This window comes from Embiotoca jacksoni, unplaced genomic scaffold (assembly GCF_022577435.1).
Source record: "Embiotoca jacksoni isolate LCO1_2020_lvr unplaced genomic scaffold, fEmbJac1.0.p SCAF_25, whole genome shotgun sequence".
NCBI classification, from domain to species: Eukaryota; Metazoa; Chordata; class Actinopteri; family Embiotocidae; genus Embiotoca; species Embiotoca jacksoni.
Genome location: NW_027185376.1, coordinates 1,268,358 through 1,287,891, shown reverse-complemented (window position 1 = coordinate 1,287,891; position 19,534 = coordinate 1,268,358). Strand labels below are relative to the sequence as shown.

General features: G+C 42.8%; 2 protein-coding genes across 2 annotated transcripts in view; one reads left to right on the top strand and one right to left on the bottom strand.

The window, feature by feature from the left end:
• Positions 1–19,534, top strand: part of nphp3 (nephronophthisis 3) — a 33,895-nt gene that overhangs the window by 328 nt on the left and 14,033 nt on the right. Inside the window, 39 exon segments of the mRNA XM_069159486.1 lie at positions 63–395; positions 512–637; positions 728–878; positions 1,077–1,229; positions 1,492–1,625; positions 2,015–2,175; positions 2,303–2,459; positions 2,658–2,732; positions 2,852–3,022; positions 3,141–3,244; positions 3,654–3,768; positions 3,871–4,014; positions 4,151–4,248; positions 4,442–4,544; positions 4,662–4,744; positions 5,162–5,297; positions 5,453–5,617; positions 5,789–5,883; positions 6,020–6,142; positions 6,258–6,447; positions 6,653–6,894; positions 7,027–7,102; positions 7,192–7,319; positions 7,488–7,728; positions 7,835–7,960; positions 8,180–8,295; positions 8,410–8,574; positions 13,951–14,050; positions 14,811–14,936; positions 15,217–15,378; positions 15,491–15,655; positions 15,738–15,879; positions 16,055–16,176; positions 16,351–16,457; positions 16,722–16,833; positions 17,222–17,299; positions 17,668–17,806; positions 18,318–18,425; positions 19,420–19,518. Coding sequence (XP_069015587.1) covers positions 63–395; positions 512–637; positions 728–878; positions 1,077–1,229; positions 1,492–1,625; positions 2,015–2,175; positions 2,303–2,459; positions 2,658–2,732; positions 2,852–3,022; positions 3,141–3,244; positions 3,654–3,768; positions 3,871–4,014; positions 4,151–4,248; positions 4,442–4,544; positions 4,662–4,744; positions 5,162–5,297; positions 5,453–5,617; positions 5,789–5,883; positions 6,020–6,142; positions 6,258–6,447; positions 6,653–6,894; positions 7,027–7,102; positions 7,192–7,319; positions 7,488–7,728; positions 7,835–7,960; positions 8,180–8,295; positions 8,410–8,574; positions 13,951–14,050; positions 14,811–14,936; positions 15,217–15,378; positions 15,491–15,655; positions 15,738–15,879; positions 16,055–16,176; positions 16,351–16,457; positions 16,722–16,833; positions 17,222–17,299; positions 17,668–17,806; positions 18,318–18,425; positions 19,420–19,518 — 5,371 coding nt within the window.
• On the bottom strand, positions 9,728–13,548 carry uba5 (ubiquitin-like modifier activating enzyme 5). The gene is made up of 13 exons (XM_069159481.1): positions 13,420–13,548; positions 13,158–13,335; positions 12,942–12,987; positions 12,431–12,520; positions 12,187–12,296; positions 12,014–12,100; positions 11,835–11,919; positions 11,648–11,752; positions 11,390–11,517; positions 11,145–11,280; positions 10,930–11,008; positions 10,723–10,829; positions 9,728–10,296 (listed from the first exon to the last, which is right to left on the bottom strand). The coding sequence occupies exons 2-13, from the start codon at positions 13,319–13,321 to the stop codon at positions 10,219–10,221; spliced, it is 1,215 nt and encodes a 404-aa protein (XP_069015582.1). The 5' UTR covers positions 13,322–13,335; positions 13,420–13,548; the 3' UTR covers positions 9,728–10,218.

Below are 19,534 nucleotides of genomic sequence, written 5' to 3'. Positions count from 1 at the left end.
ATGGGCATTAGAAAAGGGCTGAGTACTTTTTTGTTGTTGTTGTTGTTTTTTTTCCCGCTTAGGTTGCCACCATGGGCACCGCGTCCTCTTTGGTCAGCCCAGGGGAGGTGATTGAGGATGGGTATGGGGGTGAAGGCGGGGAAGCCTGCGAGATACCGGTGGAGGTCAAACCCAAAGCCCGACTCCTGCGCAGCTCCTTCCGCCGAGGCCCTCGGGTGATTGGGGCCAGTTTTAAATCCACAGGATCTGTGGATCTGGAGTATGCCGCAGAGTACGAGAGACTTCGCAAAGAGTATGAAATCTTTCGCGTCAGCAAGAATAACGAGATCTCATCGATGCAAAAGAAGGAAGCCAAGCTGGATGAGGAGAACAAGAGGCTGAGAGCGGAGCTGCAGGTAAAAGTGAACAACCAGAACACCGAGACTGGCTTATCCAGGCACTTAAGTTTTTTTTTTTTTTAAATTATTATTATTTCTTATGTTGGTGGTTATCATTCTCAATGTGACAACAGGCTCTGCAGAAGACTTACCAGAAGATCCTTCGAGAAAAAGAGAGTGCTCTTGAGGCAAAGTACCAAGCTATGGAGAGAGCTGCCACCTTTGAACACGACAGGGACAAAGTAAAACGACAGTTTAAGGTAAAAACCCGAACCACACGTGTTCCTGCATGGCATTCTCTCCCTCACACGTGATTGCAGCTTGAACCCTTTTGGCTGAACGACCACCAGATTTTCCGGGAGACAAAAGAAAAGGAGATACAGGATCTCCTGCGGGCCAAGAGGGACTTGGAGGCCAAACTGCAGCAGCTGCAGGCTCAGGGCATCCAGGTCTATGACCCAAATGACTCTGACTCGGATGACAACCAAACCACTGTCACTGGTAAGAAAAGCCGCCGGATTGGGGCATTTTCTTTTTTTTGTTTTGTTTCATTCACTCATCGATCTGCTCTGCATACCTATTCCTTGTTCAGGGACACGTTTAGAAAGAACGTGTTGTTGTGTTAGCACACTACACGTGGAGGGTCTTGTTTTATATTATGAAAAACGTCGTATCACGTTATTATTCCTACGTCTTTAGCTGCAGGGACACAGTGCGAGTACTGGACTGGTGGTGTGCTGGGAAGTGAGCCCTCTATGGGCAGCATGATGCAGTTGCAACAGACCTTCAGAGGACCAGAGTTTGCGCACAGCTTGATCGACGTGGAGGGACCCTTCGCCAACGTGAGCAGAGGTAAGTGGACTTTAACAGTAAAGTCTGTAGAACGAAGGGAGGCGTCATGGCATGGTTTGTAGACCAGGCAGAAGAAGTCAGACATGCTTGCCTCATGGCTACATCCTAGAAATTGACCTCTGAATAAGCTACTCGTTATAACTTATGATTAGGTGTGTCTTTATGTTTGTATATGTGTAGTTTTAAAGTATTTGTTCATTTAGCTGTTAATATCTTTTGCTTTCCGTGTCCATTTTTTCCCACGTGTGTCTGTGTTTGTTAGATGACTGGGATGCTGCGGTGGCTAGTCTGCTTCAGGTTTCCCCTCACGTGCCCCAGGCCTTATGGAGCAACACAGTGCGCTGCTACCTAATCTTTACCCAGGAGACCAAAGCTGAGCTGGATATTTTTATTAAGGTTGGTTAGATGGGCACTGCAAGTCAGCAAAAACTGTAAATAGTCTGATTTCTAGGGATATTATGACACTAATGTGATTTTCACCTTTGTGGGGCAGTTTCCTGATCATGACATAAAATAACACAGGGATGAGGCGTCTATCTAGAATAGTTAAACATGTGTTGAAAAGTGACTTTTTAAATCTAAATGACCAATGTTTGCTTGATTGTTGTCTTCACTGAAACAGACTAAATGATCAATGTGTCTCCGTTGGAAAAACAGAATTAGGTTGAAGTTAAATCAGGACGTACCTAAGGAAGAAAGGAAAGTAGTTTGGTTCACTCAGACTGACAATTTTGTCAAGAAGTACCGTTAATCCTTGTCTGCGAATGTTGATGTTTTAATCGCAGAAACACTCGTCTGGGTTACGGCGAATGTGTGAAGGTCTGGGCCATTTCTACCTGAACGTCTGCTTCCCAGAAGAAAATGCTGCCTCGTACGCTGTAGAGCGCAGACAGGAGATCGAAAGGAGTTCTGTGTGTGTGCTTCTACTCAAATCCACTGTCACTAGGTAGAGTGACTTCTGTACCTCACTAGGTTAATGCCACGTAATGAAAATTATACATTCAACATCCCATCTATTTGTGAAGCGAATGACTGTTGCTGCTGTGATATTCGTGCTAAATGCATTTATGTAGCTCTGTGGTGGAGGATTGTGAGGAGGCCTTTGTGAACAATCCAGATGGCCATCCACTGGTGCTGTACCTTAGGACTGAAGAAGATCACAATTTGACTGGACCCATCAGGCAACTGCTGGAGCAGGTCAATGCAGCAGACAAGGCTGCTAAAGTCAAGGTGTGTGTGGTGAAACGGATCTTATCTTTTTCAAACGCGGTGAAAGTGCATTCCATCAATCAGTATATGAGTAATATATGTGTGTTTTTTGATAAATAGCTTTCTGTTTTGCCCTTCTCTAAACTGTATTGTCTTGTATTTTTCCAGTTGCTAGCTGCCACACTGTGCTTGTGCTGACATTTTGTGAACATTACCCAGGTGGTAGATCATGGTGGCTCTGCAGAGGAGGGCGCTGAACTGATTTATGCTCAACTAGAGAAAGTCATCAAACAGGTACAGACTGTCTCCGAACAACAATAGTCTTTTCATGAACTCATGAGGCTCTAAGTGTTGTGTGGACAGTAATTTATTTCAACACCGCCTGACCCCTGACCGCTATCCTCGCCATCTAGGAGTTGCTGGGTCTTGAAGGAGCAGAGGTTGACTCTAAGGACTCTGGGATCGACGAGGGGCGTGAGGAAGACTCGGGAGATGTGCTGTGGGACCTGCACGATGAGCAGGAACAGATTGAGTCCTATCAACAGGCTTGCAACAGCACCACCTCACAATTAGGCTTCCAGAAGGTAGAGCAGATATTCGTATCTAGAAGTGATCTATTCAAGTCTTTCATCTTGTCTTCAGCCCAATATTTCTCTTTCATTTATTTTACTAAGTCTGTGATGTATGTGATGCTCTTGTCAGTATATAGATCGTTTGAATGACATGATAGCTGCTCCCCCTCCCACACCGCCTCTGCTGGTATCCGGTGGTCCAGGCTCAGGAAAGTCTCTCTTGCTCTCCAAATGGTAAGAATCTTCAGTTCAGCGTTATATGTCCCATAACTTGTAGACCGCTCTTCACTGAAACTATTGGATGATCACTGTCATTTAAAACCTTTCGTTGAATGTTGGCTGAGTGAATTTCCTCAGTTACTTTTAAGCCTGCTCTGACCATTTTCACTTGTCTTTTCTAAGTTTGCTAGCTCTATTCCATAATGGCACTGGCACAAAGTAAACATAACATCATGCTTATGTTTTAGTATCTTCCCAAGAACCTCAGATCCAGTCTGTTATATTTGCAATCCTTGGAAAAAAGTGATCCTATGTTTATATTGTGCTGTCCGTAAATACTCTGTAAGAGGAGTGTCCTCATGGAACATTTTGGACATTTTGGACGGTTTGTCCACTTTTCTACTTGTTCTTTAATTCTCTTTAGGGTTGAGCTGCAACAGAAGCAATCTCCCAACACCTTGTTCCTTTATCATTTTGTTGGCCGTCCACTTTCCACAAGCTCGGAGCCAGTTCTCATTATCAAACGCCTCACAATCAAAGTAAGGGATCTCTATCGTTAGCTTTCCAAAGACTTACTTCCAGTGAGGACACCTTTTCTTGCTGATCAACTGAGTGTTTTCTGTCTTTTTATTGTCCCATAGCTGCTGCAGCATTTCTGGTCCATTTCTGGCTTGTCTATGGAGCCCAGCAAGATCTTGGAGGAGTTTCCCCGCTGGCTTGAAAGACTATCAGCACGCCATCAAGGAAACATCATCATCATCATTGACTCTATTGATCAAATACAGGTTCTATCCTCTGTCAAATTAGATACTACATGTTCTGTCTCAGTTGTGTTTGGAATAACTCTCCCAGCTGTACAGTTTTTCTCTACTATTCCAGAATAATTCTTGTAACTCTACAGTTTGTGTCCTTTTGTCCCAGCAAGCAGAAAGACACATGAAGTGGCTGATCGATCCTCTCCCTGTCAATGTCAGAGTGGTGGTGTCTGTCAATGTAGAGACGTGTCCTCAAGCTTGGAGGTGATGCACACTGCTTGAATTCCAAATATCTGTCAATTTGCTGTATATGGTCTTTGCCCACATATTGCCTGTAGGCCAGCCGCTCATTACATTGTCTTATATTGGTTCAAATGACAATTGATTTGTTTTCTTGCAGCAGTATGTATTTCTAAGTACTATTGCAATTTATAATGCCGTGACCATGTCGGTTTAGGTTGTGGCCCACGCTCCACTTAGATCCATTTAGTCCCAGAGAGATCAGGAGTGTTGTCAATGCAGAGTGCCAGAGCCTGGATCTGAAACTTACCAAGGACCAGGTCAGTTATCACTCCATCAACCCCTTTTTGAATAACTGTGGAAAGGTATTTGGAATTAGAAGCAGAGGTATGTTTATGTGAGAATATTACACTTGAAATTTTGTAACTTTGTTCTAGGAAAAGAAGCTGGAGCGTCACTGTCGCTCTGCTTCGACCTGCAATGCATTATATGTCACACTGCTGGCAAGAATGATTACCAGGTTAGTGACCTCTGGTTTCACAGAAGACTCTCTCCCTGTCCAGCAAACAACACAGGCGTTTTCCCCATTTTCTACAAACCTGCTGTCAGACGTGTGTCAAACCCTTTTCAATTCCTTTTTTGGTCTTTCTGGTTTTTTTTATTGTCCTTTTACAAAGCAGCAATGATGCCTCAAAACTGTACTTTCTATTGAACTCTCACTACTTTTCATTGAAACCATATGTATGGTTTCCTATCGCTTATTACTTACAATACTTAAAATAAAGGGGGTAAAATGATGGTGAAAATTTCACAACGGTTCGCCTGCTTTATTTGAATCATTATGTGCACATGATGTACCTCTCTTCATTAGATGTCTCTGGTTGTCTGGATACGTGGTGTTTGATTTTCTAATCAGTGTTCTGTTGCTTCCTAGCAGTAGATCGTGTTGGTCACAGGAGAAAAGCCTGGAGCAGTGTCTGCAGTGTCAGGACACCATGTCGCTCTACCGCCTGGCCCTCAAGATGACACTGAACTCCCTCAGCACAGACAGAGAGCGACACATTATGAGAGAGGTGACTTAAATACAAGATTTTGTCATTATTTTTGGTTTTAGTTAGAAACGTGTGTTATTTAGTTTGTCATCACAGTGACTTTGTGTTGTCCTTGATATGAATCTTTCTTTACACGTGGCAGGTGAACATGTGTTTGTTTTTCTATCTCTTCTTAGATCCTGTGCCTTGTGTGTGCCAGCCACAATGGAGTGAGTGAATCAGAGGTACTAGATCTTTTCCCGGAGGTAGAGTTGCCTCTCGTGTCCTCTCTGCTCTACCGCCTGAACAGACTCTGCATTGCAACCCTCCGCTGTGGACTTATCAGGTTTCAACACCTGCAGGTAATGAGGCTCCTTGGCCAGTACAATTATAGCGCACATTATCACTTTGGACAAAATGCAAAAACAACCATGTTCATGGGACTCAAAATTCATCATTAGAAAGTTGTGTAATGTTAATCTCTCTCTGTGTGTGTGTGTGTGTGTGTGTGTGTGTGTGTGTGTGTGTGTCAGGCGTGGGAGGCTGTCAGATTGGAGTTCCTGGGTGGTGGAAGCAGCTGCGCTACTTACAGAGAGAAACTAATCCATTACTTCAACCAACAACTCAGGTGCTGCAGAGTGGTCATCCTCTTCTCAAACATGCACGACGCTAATCACATTCTTCTGTCAGTACAACTCGTGTGTGTGTGTGTGTGTGTGTGTGTGTGTGTGTGTGTGTGTGTGTGTGTGTGTGTGTGTTTTTAGCCAGGACCTTGTGACATGGCGTGTAGCAGATGAGCTTCCCTGGCTGCTCCAACAGCAGGAGGACAGGACTAAACTGCAGCTCAGCCTTTTGAACCTGTTTGTCTCCCAAAACCTCTACAAGAGGTACATGTTTGTGTTGACTGAAAACATGCACACACAGGAGAGCCTGCCACATTTGTTCACACATGGCTTCACATTTGTATTTGCCTAAAAGATGGGTGTGGTTTTCTTTTTCTAGGGGTCATTTCTCGGAGTTGCTGGCCTACTGGCAATACGTGGGCAAAGACAAAAGCTCCATGGCCGCTGAGTACTTCGACTCTCTGAAACACTATGAGAAGAGCTGCGAGAGTGAAGACAGCATGACCAAGCTCGCAAATCTGTACGAGACTTTGGGACGTTTCCTCAAAGACCTGGGCCTCCCGAGTCAGGTAGCACGGTCATGATACTCAGAAAGACTATTAGCTTTTGATTAACTCAACCAATGACACATTATTTTGTGCCTTGTCTTGCATAGCAATTTCTTTCTTGCGTTTATTTGCTTACATATTCTTAATAAAAATAAACTACTACTACTACCAAAAAAAAAAAATCACACTCACTTAGAGTTGTGTGTTTATCTGCCTGTTTTTCTAGGCCGTTGCTCCTTTACAAAGGTCTCTTGAGATCAGAGAGACAGCCCTGGATCCAGACCATCCCAGCGTAGCTCGCTCTCTGCACCAGCTGGCGGGGGTTTATGTCCAGTGGAAGAAGTATGGCAATGCTGAGCAGCTGTACAAGCAAGCCCTTGAGATAAGCGAGAATGCCTACGGCGCGGAGCATGCCAGCGTGGCACGCGAACTGGAGTCTCTCGCCATGCTCTATCAGAAACAGAACAAGTAAATGGCACCCTATTGGTGTTGGATTGCATGATGTCATTCACACACTAAGTGACACGATGATAATGCAGGATTGAATTAAAAAAAACAAAACAACGTTTAACAGTACACGCCTGTTACTTTTACCGTCAGGTATGAACAAGCGGAGAAACTCAGGAAGAGGTCAGTGAAGATCCGTCAGAAGACTGCTCGTCAGAAAGGTCATATGGTGAGCATGTTTCTCAGATGCCGCCACACTTAGTTATAGTCACATCATCAGACAAACACTACGTGCCTTTTGTCTACTCCTCCCTTTAGTATGGCTTCACTTTGTTGAGGCGCAGAGCCCTACAGCTGGAAGAGCTGACCCTGGGAAAAGACTCTGCAGACTGTGCCAAGACGCTTAATGAACTGGGCGTCCTGTACTACCTCCAAAACAACCTAGAGTAAGGCACACAACAACTGGCATCCAGACAAAGACATGTAACACTTTTAACAATTCCATCTTAGCACCTTGTACTTCAATGAACCAGTAACATTTGCTAATCTGCTCACCTTGTTTTTTTTGGTAACTCCATCTGCATTTCTAAAGTCCTTCTCTTTGCTCTCACCAGTGCAGCCAAAGTGTTCTTGACCCGCTCTCTGGAGATGCGTCAGCGTGCCCTCGGTCCAGATCACCCAGACTGCGCCCAGTCCCTCAACAACCTGGCCGCGCTGCACACTGAAAGAAGGGAGTACGAGACAGCCGAGGACATGTACGAGAGGGCGCTAGAAATCCGCAAGAAAGCCTTGTCCCCGGACCACCCCTCTCTGGCATACACACTCAAACACCTCGCCATGCTCTATAAACGAAGAGTGAGACACGCGCCTGTTGACTCCGACACATTTATATTGTTTGTGTTGATCAGCTCATCCGGTGTTGCTTTTTGGCTGGTAATCTCCTTGGATCTGTGTTGCGCAGGGGAAGCTGGAGAAGGCCGTTCCACTGTATGAGCTGTCTTTGGAAATCAGGGAAAAAAGCTTTGGGCCCAAACACCCCAGTGTGGCCACAGCACTGGTCAACCTGGCAGTGATCTACTGCCAGCTGGTGAGACTGCGCGTCACGCTTCTTCCTTCTGTAGCACAAACTCCCCACTCGCATCATTTTGTCATATACTTTGTACAGTGGAGAAACAAGTATCACACCTTGCAACAACTTGCGTAGTTCGTTGGGGAACGTTCTGCACATGGTCATTAGGGAAAATTCCATTAATAACGTGTGGCCTGCTGTCTGAGCGTGACCTGTGACTCTCTTCGTCTTTGGCAGAAGAAGCACGGCGACGCCCTGCCCCTTTATAAACGAGCACTGAAAGTGTACGAGGATAGTTTGGGGCGCTCGCATCCACGGGTCGGAGAGACCCTAAAAAACCTGGCTGTTCTAAGGTACAGTAGTGGAGGTTACATTTGGCTAATCGGACATTTCATCATGAATGTTACGTTATTATGTTGTATGTAATTGTGCATCTTTTTCTGTTTTAATTCCTTTTTCCGATCTAGCTATGAAGAGGGTGACTTTGAGAAAGCAGCGGAGCTTTACAAGCGTGCAATGGAGATTAAAGAGGCAGAGCCGTCGTTGGTGTGTGGTAACGCCCCATCTCGTCATTCCTCCAGTGGTGACACATTCAGCCTGAGGGGACCTGCTCCCGTCCCACATGTCCCGAGGTGACTCTTTTAGCCATTTATTGCCACTGATCAGCAAAGGCTGCTTTGACACCTCTGACTACAATAGAGTCGCATCAGAACGAGCTAAAATTCAATGGTTTCATTTTATTTTTTAAAAAGGAGCCTTCCCGGTCATCACTGTGATCGTCATCTGGATAGAGGCTTAGTTTGATCAGTGGTATTACGGAGTCCACCATATTAGTATTTGAAACCTGCGTATTTACCAGAAGTATTTATAAATATGTCATTATGTGTCTTGAAACTCTGCCAGAAACTCAGGTTTACACAACTTTTAACTCAAATTTCAACTGGTTTATTTGAGCGCATGAGATCAGTCCAGCCGGGAAGGTTTGACATATTCGAATCTACATGACACGATTAATGAGAACGGACACAATCTGTGCTTTCCGATGTGTAGTGGAGATAATTCTATGCACTCTTTCAGTTTTACTTTTTTAAAGCAGCATTCATTGTTTGAAGTGAAAAACCCTAAAAGCCGTATCCAAAAAGAGCTTCTCGAGCTTCTTCTGAGGAGAGTAAATGTGAATTGTTTTAACTGGAAACGGTTAATTTGTTTTTGTATGATTATTAGGAAACTAATAATCATTAGACCTCAAGCACTTTTGTTTTCAAGTCTGCTTTGTGGACATTTTAAATGAATACTAATTGGGAGCCGTCTTCTGCCTCTTGTACGATGTATTCTGCTCTCGCTCTGTACAGATTAGCTTAGCACATAGCTCACCTTAAATCCTTGAAAGTCCCAGGAAAACAGAGTCAAATTTGAGTTTTAGTTTGGATCTTTCCTCTTTTGTAAAACTCTGCAAACACAAAAATATGGCATTATAAACTTCCCCTATACATACGAGCCTTTCCCAGATTTCGTGCTGTTTATGCAAAGCTAAATGTATTTATTCATTTACTAGAAATATTTTGAGGGACTTGCCGAAACAAATTGTGCCATATACAGTATCTCATCAGGTTGAATCAGTGTACATAAAACCAAAACCTATCGTCTCATTGCCAAATATAGAACTTATATGTATCTTTAGTGTTTTAATACTGTATATTCATGTATTGAGATCACGTAATTAAAATCTATAAAAGCTGTACAGGACAAAAAAAAAAAAAATCATTCAACATGTCAAGACGATTGTATTCCATCTAATAAATACTTTATTGAGACAACTTAAACATTGTTATAATGTAATGTTGCAGCAGAAATGTTGTTAAAGCTGAGATGATGACAAGAGCGCAAAGTTGAAAAGTCGGGACATTCATTCACTAATTAAAACCTCAGGCAACACACATTAATTAATGCATTAACCGTGATATTTATCTTGGTTAATTGACATTTCATAATTCCACACGCGCACATTCCAAGTGCTATTTTATTTCCCAGTATGTCACCAAATGACGTAAACTGACTGTTTTTGTGGGGGGTTTTGTGTGCGAGATGCCATTAGCAGCACTTTTCATGCATTCCCCCTCTTTAGCTGTTAGAATAAGTCATTCTGTGAGCGCTTGTTTGACATTACATTAATCGGCTTTACATGAGGGCGTTACAAAAAAAAAAAAAAAAAGTGTTGGTATAGACTCGCGAGAAAAGATACGTCTCGGTAGCAGAATTCCTCCTCGGATTGTTGTCTACAACTTTCTCATCTGAGCCATTAAGTCTTCTAGGCTCTGTTCGGTTTCCTCCACTGTCTCCCCAATTGCTGTATCCTGATTCAAACGTGAAAAAAACACAGTGTTATCAGATTGCTGTAAAACAAAAAAGGGGCTCCTAGTTAACACAAAAATCATACAACGTAACAGCTGCACCAAAAAGCTGGATTTTAAAGTATGTTTTCTGTTGCTAGTCATTTACAAGCCCGTATACGTTGAAGTAGCGCTGGGCCCTTTCCACAGCATCATCAAGCCAGGCAGCACTTTCACTTTAAATCGGTATGGCATTAAACGTAAAACCAGAGACTAGAAACTTGCCAGTTTAAAATTTTGCACAGTAACTGGTTGACTTCGCCGTAATAATTTTGTAAATTAGTGATGTCGTATGCTTCCTAAAAAGACAATCAATTCAGGTCTGAGTATTAAACATGTCAAATTACCAGTCGAGGCCTTCAATGCAGTGGTGTCTTAAAGAATACTAACCTCAGCTGGAATGGTATAAGCCACAGTGATGCCTTCTGGGAGGTCAGGCACAGCGCCTGATGCAGCCTGTAACTCTGCTTCAGTCACCTCGGATACCAGTTCAATACCTGCATCAGCCCAGTTGTGTGTGTTAATGCACATAAGTTGATCCGGGCAAGTTATGTTACAGGTAGGGCGCGGTTAGCTGTAATAGTAGTTTTTACTCACCCCAATCATTGTCTTCATGCACGACCTCCTCCTCCTCTTCCTGTACAACTTCCACCTTAGGCCGCTCTGCTTCTTTAATCTGAAAAGAAAAAGTCGCACAAATAAACACTGTTAAGTTTCCTCAGCACCGTACAAAAGTCTGTCCAGCCATGAGCATCCTGCTTACGTCAGTTCTGCACTTCTAGTACATAAACACAAACAGCAAGCATGCACACCTTGTACTCCTCCTGTTGTCTCCTGCAGTGGCGGTCACTACATGAGGGGTTGGCTTTCATGGCCATGGAAGGGAAGAAGTCCTGCATGGCGTTGTAGCCGAGATAATAACTGACCGTCCCAAACTTGAGCAGGTATCTGTCAGACAAAACGTTTAATCACAAATGTTGAACTCTACTTTTACAGTTACTGAAATATGGTACAACGTCACACCTTTTAAGTTTCAGCCTGGACATAAACAACCTACTTGAGGACATTTTGCACCAAAAGGCCCGCCACCACGCCCATTGTTGTTGGTAAGCTCGCGGCACACACGCCCTCTCTTTTCAGGGTCTTCTCATCGATGTTGGCTGCCACCACCAGCGGAGGAGCACACTAACGAAGCACACAATACTGTGTTGTAATGTAACTGTGTTTTTCCCATGAGGCAAAGGCATAGGAGTTGAACATATACAAGCACGATGTTGAAAGGTGAAGAAAAAGTGTTGTCTGTGTTCGGACGTACAGCGAAGCAGGCCGTCTCTCCAGGAATGATGAGCTGGATGTGCCCTGATACGGCGTTCTCACTGACACCGGACTCCATCCAGATCTGACCGAGTTCATTACAGGCCTGAAACAGACGCGGCGAAATTAATACAGTCTGCAAGAGTGACATGGATTCCCAGCTCTTTTTGTGACGGGTACATACTTACTGTATTGATGGCCATTCTCGCTTCAAAGTTGTCCACGCAGCTCAGGATCAGATCCACTGGCTTCCCTTCCTCCAGACCACCATGACTGCAAAATATAATTTTTTTTTTTGTGGTGAAGTCCTGTGAAATTGAGGGGAACATTGGAAGACTACGACAAACTGGAGAGCAGGAATGCTGACCTGATTCGATCCATGAAATGTGTAAAATTTTCCATTGTGGTGATATTGTAGTTGTGGGTCTCAAATGACACGTCCGGATTGATGTTTCTGTCGAGAAAAGTGATTCACGTTGTAGTTAAAGAAACTGAGTGGCTCTGAAAGTAAAAGTGGATATCTGGTTGATGATAGTTTACCTGAGCGTGTGTTCTGCTGCTTCCACTTTACTGAGGCCCGCCTGGTGAGGCTGGAAGAACAGTCTGTTCATATTGGCCAGCTCTACTTTATCGTAGTCGAAGAGGAGCAACTGTGATGGCACAAAATGAGAGCGGGTGAGCACAAAGGCCCAAAAACAAAAAAAAACAAAAAGTGTAGAATGACATTGACAGAAATGTGTTTTTTTTTTTTAAATGTGAGAAATAATGTGAAAGTTTGTATTACCTTACCAATGCCACATCTAGTTAGCATTTCAGCTGTCACACTGCCAACTCCCCCGACACCAACTACAGCTACCGTGAACGTCCGGATTTTCTGTCAACAAATTTGAAGATAGTCATTCATCCTTCATGATATTAAAACCATCTTTTAACCATGCCCTATCAGGGTAAGTCACATTGATAGGTATCCCCTATTATTTTTTTTGCATCGGTGTAATTGTTTTTAAACAAATCTAATAAAGTCCTAAATTCATATTTGGAAATGAATATGACAAAAGTAACGTTTTAAGGTACCCACAGCATATCAAAAGCCTGACAGATTTTGCACCTGGTATTTAAACTTGCTCAAATTAATATAACAATATGAGCTGACATTGGAAAAACAAATGATTTTGTATAACATTAGATCAATATCAGTTGTTTTTTTTCCTATCGGATATGATAATTTATCTTAGGGGTGGAGCAGCAGCAACCACAAACTGGAGCACAGCATAAAAAGCATACAAATATGATACCTCGTAATCATCCACGATGCCCATTCTCTTTAAAGCCATCAAGCGACTGAAATAAAACAAAAAAACAAAAAACAGCTGAGATTATCTTGTGGTCTATGAGGTGCCACTGTTTCTACGGGTGACTCATAAGGCGTCGCCTCTCTGCTTTATATGAGAAGTTCACACAAAATCCACGAAAAGATAAACAACAACAACAACAATGAAGTATGAAGTTACCTGTACGGGTTGGAATCCACAACTTCGGCGCTCATTTTGTCAATTTTGGGTCTGTTTAGAGCCTGACTGGCAGCATCCTCCGCGGCGCACTGCTTCTGCTTACACTTTATCAGCTCGTTTTCCAACTCTCTCACCCTCAACTTCAGTTCCTCCACTGTCGCCATTGGGAAAACGAGTCCTGTAAAACGAAATGTGATGTTATGTAAACAAAAACCGCGGATGAAGCGCTCGAATCGGTGCGGAAAGTACACGTCTTCCCTACTCAAATCAGCTGTCGGGATGCGTGTTCCCGCAAACAACGTCCGTGCAGAAAACCAGTCCTCGTCACGTAAAAGTGTTCCTACGTCCTAAGTAGGTTATTCAAACATTCATTCCAGGATATAAATTTGCTGTTGGATGCATTTTAGCGTTTGAAACTCCGCGTGAATTAATTTTAAGTAGCTAATATCTTACAGAAATGACTTCTGAGGACGTTACGTAGGTGCGTTCACCCGTAAACGGTCCGACCACTATCGACACTGTTGAATTCCCCCGCTAATGATTAATCCGGTGTAACTAAAACATGGAAGAGCTGACAACGCTTGTGCGACCGCAGCATAAGTTCAACGCGGGCAGTCTCCAAAGGTATCTGTCCGTAAAGGCTCTGGTGTCAAATAATGACACGCTAAACGTCAGGCAGTACAGGTGAGACTTGTTTCACCGTTCCTCTTAAAGCCATCACGAATGTTAATGTTCGCTGATAAAAAAAAAAAAAAAAAAAAAAAAATGCGAACAGCCTGTGTTATCTTTCCAGCTGTGGACAGTCCAACCCAACTTTCCTAATCAGGACTCCTTCAAAGAGCTATGTTCTCAGGAAGCAACCACCAGGTGAGCTGCTGCCAGGGGCTCACAAGGTAAGCTTTGCAAACGTGTTTACAACATTATTATGTGTCGCCATCCAGCAGGGGGAGAAAATTCATTTTATTTATTTAGTTTGACTGAGGCGTTCATATATGTGACCACAACTATCCAGTTAAAAGCACTGACAAAAAGGTGTTTATGCGAACACCACATTTGACAGAAATAGAATAATATTTCTATAAGAAGAGATCATTGGGATTGAATAACAATTCGTTTTGGAATTAAGTTTAGTGATTAGACTCTTGACGATTTAAGAGGCATCAAATCACAGCATAACACAGGGCACTTGACACAGGAACCCAAAAATATCAAGCAATTCCTGCATGAGCAACATTTGGAAGGAACAACTCCTTTTCAACAGGAAGAAAACCTCCGACAGTGAGGAGGAACCCCTCCAGACTGTGGGGGAACTAAGGAATTTGGCACCATTACAGGGAGATACAAAGTTAGTTGTGTTAAGTTCACATGTAGGTGCGGATTGTCAGAGAAATTTTCTTGAAGCAGTTGAAGAATCTTAAATGAATCTCCATAAACCTGCAATCTGTACAAAATTATAGTACTTTCTAGAAGCGTTCTAGTACTTTCTAGAAATTCTATGAATTTACAGTCACGTATCAATTTCTGTCTTTGGGAAATTATAGTTCAAAACTAAGGGACCCGTAGAATAACTTGTTGCCGTAATATCTTGACAACATTGGTGATGTTTTAGCATAGTGTGGTTTACGGTGTGGCGTACTTGACTTTGTTTCGCAGGTGGACAGAGAGTATCGGGTGCAGAAGGCTCTTCTCTCTGCAGGTTTCCCCGTCCCTCAGCCCCTCCTGCACTGCACCGATGTTGGAGTCATTGGAACCCAGTTCTACTTAATGAAACATGTGAAGGTGAGTTTGTACACTCAAACCAAATGTACACGGCTGTCAAGTCATCCACCGCCGGGTCCCTGAATTTCATACATTTGTTGCTGGTTTACTTGACATTCGCTCTATGTTCCAAGGGTCAAAGAGGTATTTTCAGCTCACCTGCGCTGGCTCGCTTATATGTGGTAGCTTGATATACCCAATAGATTCCCAGGAGTCCACACATGTTCTTTGGGATCATATAATAGTTTCATCAGAGAATGTTTTTGTGAAAAGAGACTGTTGTTCACCTCCTGTTGAGCAGGGGCGTATTTTCAGGGATCTTCGTCTCCCTGGAGTGAATCCAGCAGAGAGAACGGCTCTGTATGTGGCTGCAGTGGAAGTGTTGGCAAAGCTACACTCCCTGGACCTGGCATCACTGCATCTTGAAGGGTATGGCAGAGGACCAGGTTATTGCAAGAGACAAGTGAGAAAATGCATTTTACTCAATACATCAAAATAGCTTCATCCTGTAGTATCTTGTCTGGAAGTCTTGTCAGATTCGTAACATTAAGAAATGTCTTTTTCACCTTTTAAAGGTGTCCACCTGGACCAAGCAGTACGCTGCAGCAGCTCACAGAGACATTCCAGCTATGAATGAACTGTCTGATTGGTTGATGAAAAATTTGCCAGCCAATGACAGTGAAGTCACACTTGTCCATGGAGACTTCCGATTGGACAACGTGATATTTCATCCAACAGAGGTGCAAATTCTGTGACTAATATTCTAACCACTCTGCCGCATCTGTCACAAAATACTTAACAAAGTGTGTTTGATGTCATAAGGCACGTGTGATAGCAGTGTTGGACTGGGAGCTGTCTACCACCGGGCAGCCCCTGGTAGACCTGGCCTACTTCCTGATGCCTCACTACTGGCCTCCAGATCTCAAATTTAGCAGCACGATGGGAAGTTTGCAAGGAATTGAAGGTAATTTCAGCAATTCATAATAACTTTGAACATGATTAACAGTTATAGAAAATTGGATAGATGACTGGACATATTGTTTTGTCACATCTTTCCTTAAAAATTAGTACATCTATTAAATATTTATGTCAACTCCTAGTATCTACTTATCCCTCCTGCCTTGTCCCTCAATGAGCAGGTATTCCAACTGTGGGCGAACTGATCTCCATTTACTGCAGGTGCCGCGGGATCTCGTCTGCGTTGCCACCGTTGAATTTCCACTTGGCTCTGTCTGTCTTTAAAATGGCAGGAATTGCCCAGGTTTGTACCAAACTAAACTGCAATTAATAACAATAAAAAAAAAAAAATAAAGTTGTGATGTTGCAAATGTATGCTATATATGTCTTGTCATGGATTGATACTGTGTCTTCCTGACTACGAAAGGACCCTGTTAGATTTGTTACTCCTCATTTATGTACCCTTTTTATTTACTAGGGGATCTACGCTCGTCACTTACTGGGTAACGCCAGTGCACCCAATGCAGCTCAGTTCAGCCAGTGTGTGGAGCCGTTGGCTAAGGTTGCCTTGCAGCTTGCACAGGGGTTGGTTGCAGTTATAAACTGATTATTATACAGTGATGTGCTGATATGCTAATTATTATAAATTATGTAATCAGCATTGAGACGGAAAATACATGCTGGTACAAACAGAAGGCTTTGAAAAGGAATTGTTTTTGTGTGCCTGAAAACTGATTGATTCCACCTGCTGACTAAACTTGAAACAGCATCAGTGGGAGTTTGGCTTCCAGCTGTAGCTTCTGCTATTCCCTGTTGACATGTTGACAATTGAGATCTGTCTCATGCCAGGCCTCTCACGGGTCCAATAAAGGACGGACTGTTCCTCCAGACAGTGAAGGGTCAGGCTGTTCTCCAGCAGACAAAAGACTTCATGAGACAATATGTGCTTCCTGCACAGGAGGTTAGTACCAAGAGTTGCCAGGAACAGAACAGATCTTTCTGCCCAGATGGACTTTGAACTTGGACATGAAAGGATTTGACAGACTAGTTCATTCATGCAATCTAGACTAATTAATTGGAATGAGAAAACAATCCGTGTTATTGATTACATCAATTATATTGCGCACTGAATCATCACCTTTGGCTGGGAATCATATCATTGTTATGCAGTGCACCAGTGTGGACTGAAGCTGGGAGATTTTTTTTTTTTAAGGGCAGAGTGGAACAGAGAAAGAACACCGATTTGTTTGTAAATTGTAAACTTGAGAAAATACTCCTATATTTTCTTATTTCATGATGCATGTTCCCCTTGATGAATGGTGTTTATAGTAGTGTTTATTTTTCCCTAGGAAGTTGCAGAGTACTACTCCAAACATGCTCAGTCCACACAGAGGTGGCACATCCCCCAAATAATCGAGGATCTTAAGGTTTGTAAAGATGACGTTGTATCTTATTTAACTCGGAAACTCAACTTAACTTCGGCATAAATATTAGCAAAGTATGAAAAAGCACAATATCAAAAACGCAGTCATGTGTCAGCGAGCTCAGTCCTAAAGTCAAGCATCAAACCAGAAGGTTCAATGACCAAGTTTTATTTCTATCTTGTCTAAACAATGCACCTCCTTGCTGAGTCAGAATCCAAATAAATAAAAGCAGACTTGTGTCTTTGCTGATCTGATCCAACTTTCTGAGCTTTGCTTGTCATTACTGGCATGTATTTTGAAAGAAGCATTTAGCACGTGCTTATACTCTGTATAATGTGTGTGTGTGTGTGTGTGTGTGTGTGTGTGTCCAGGTGAAAGCCAGGGAGGCAGGGCTGTGGAACTTGTTCCTGCCTGCGGTCAGTGGACTCAGTCAATTGGATTATGCCTACATTGCAGAAGAAACTGGACGCTGCCCTTTTGCCCCTGACGTGTTTAACTGCCAGGCTCCAGGTAAAACATCTTACATGGTGGCAGTATTTATGTTAATTTAGAAGCCACGGATACAGTTATGGGTTAATTTTGTCTGTTAAATGACTACTTAGAACATTACCTTGCCCTTTGTATATATAAAGTAGATCATATTTGCTCATGTTGTTTGCTCGCATTCTCTATAGTCAGGTAAAATCCACTGCCAATGTCAACTTTTATTTTACCATAACAACCATAACTAAAACTGCAAGCAGCTATATGCAACCCTCGCATGCTGCACGTCGCGGAGCCAGCGGGTCGGGGCATACTTCAAAATATGAAAAAAAAAAAAAGTCATACTATGGCATTGCATCCTGAATATATATATATACATATCGTTCAAAATAACGACAATAAATAAGAAATTGCCTTTTAAGGTATTTGTTTGTCTGAAGAGTTAAATCGGTGTTATTAAAGTCCTCAAGAGCAAGTTAGTTTTCAAATTAGGTCATAATTACTGGAAGATGGTGCATATTGTGATGTTTCTTCACAGACACAGGAAATATGGAGGTGCTCCACATGTTTGGCAGTGAGGAACAGAAGACCAAATGGCTGCAACCGCTACTCAGAGGAGAGATCCGCTCCTGCTTCTGTATGACAGGTATTTCCATGAACATGTCACAAAGGACTGAAAAAAGAAAACATACTATATTCTCTATTATCAGGAGAGGTATGAGTGCTGGAGGCCAAGTTTGAGAAATATACTGTAAGAAGGAAAAGATAACTTACTATTGCTGAGGAATTTTCCATCTTTAGGTTCGGGAGAGACATCCTTATGCGCTCATTATAACCATCCGTACTGTGGCGTCGCCATAGGCAACCCTGAGATAGGGGCCACCAGGTGAAGGGGGAAAACAATCCTGACTGCAAGGGCTGTTATGACTAGAGAAGGAGGCTGTTGCCAGTGTTCCAAGACTAATCTGGTTTCACGGGTAAAGATCAGGCGTCTTATCTGAGAGGCAGTTCATTCAAGTTTTAACTGCAGCCAAGGAGGAAATCTGTATTTTGTGTTCACTCTCCTCAATCGAGTATGTCAATAAATAGTTCTATTATAATGGTTGTAATGGTGGAATGCCTACCACTGATTCTGTAAAACACTTGTGTTTTGTATGCCAACATTGAACACAAGTTGACTGTGAGTAATTGCTCCCTGGTTTGTTCCACTTTGCTTTCGACACAGCCTGGAAACATCAGCAGGCTGTTGCCAGAAGTGATTGCAGTGGGTATGAGCACCCTGTGGGTTTTCATAAACACAGATGGTGATTAGTTGTGTTTTTGGGGGATGTCTGTCAGCTGTGGGGTCAATTTCTAAGCCTGAATGATGAGGAACAGGAACCTCCATCTTGGACTGATAAACAATTTCTACTTCTTTTAAGTGTCATCTGCTGCGTTAAATGAAAACGGTGTGAGTCCGTTCCATTTACATGAAGCACTCTGCCTTTGGTTAAAGCTGCAATTCAGAAAGATAGAACATAAAGCAAAGGTATGGGACTATAGATTTAAAACTATATGAGTGTTTGAGGGTGACTATATATGTGTGTCATTGCTTATCTTTTATTTGGTGTAAAATTAGTATGTTGTGGTCCTTTCCCCAGAGCCTGATGTGGCTTCCAGTGACGCAACCAACATGGAGTGCCTTCTTCGCAGGGATAAAGACGACTACATCGTAAATGGCAAAAAATGGTGGAGCAGTGGTAAGTACTTTTTTAT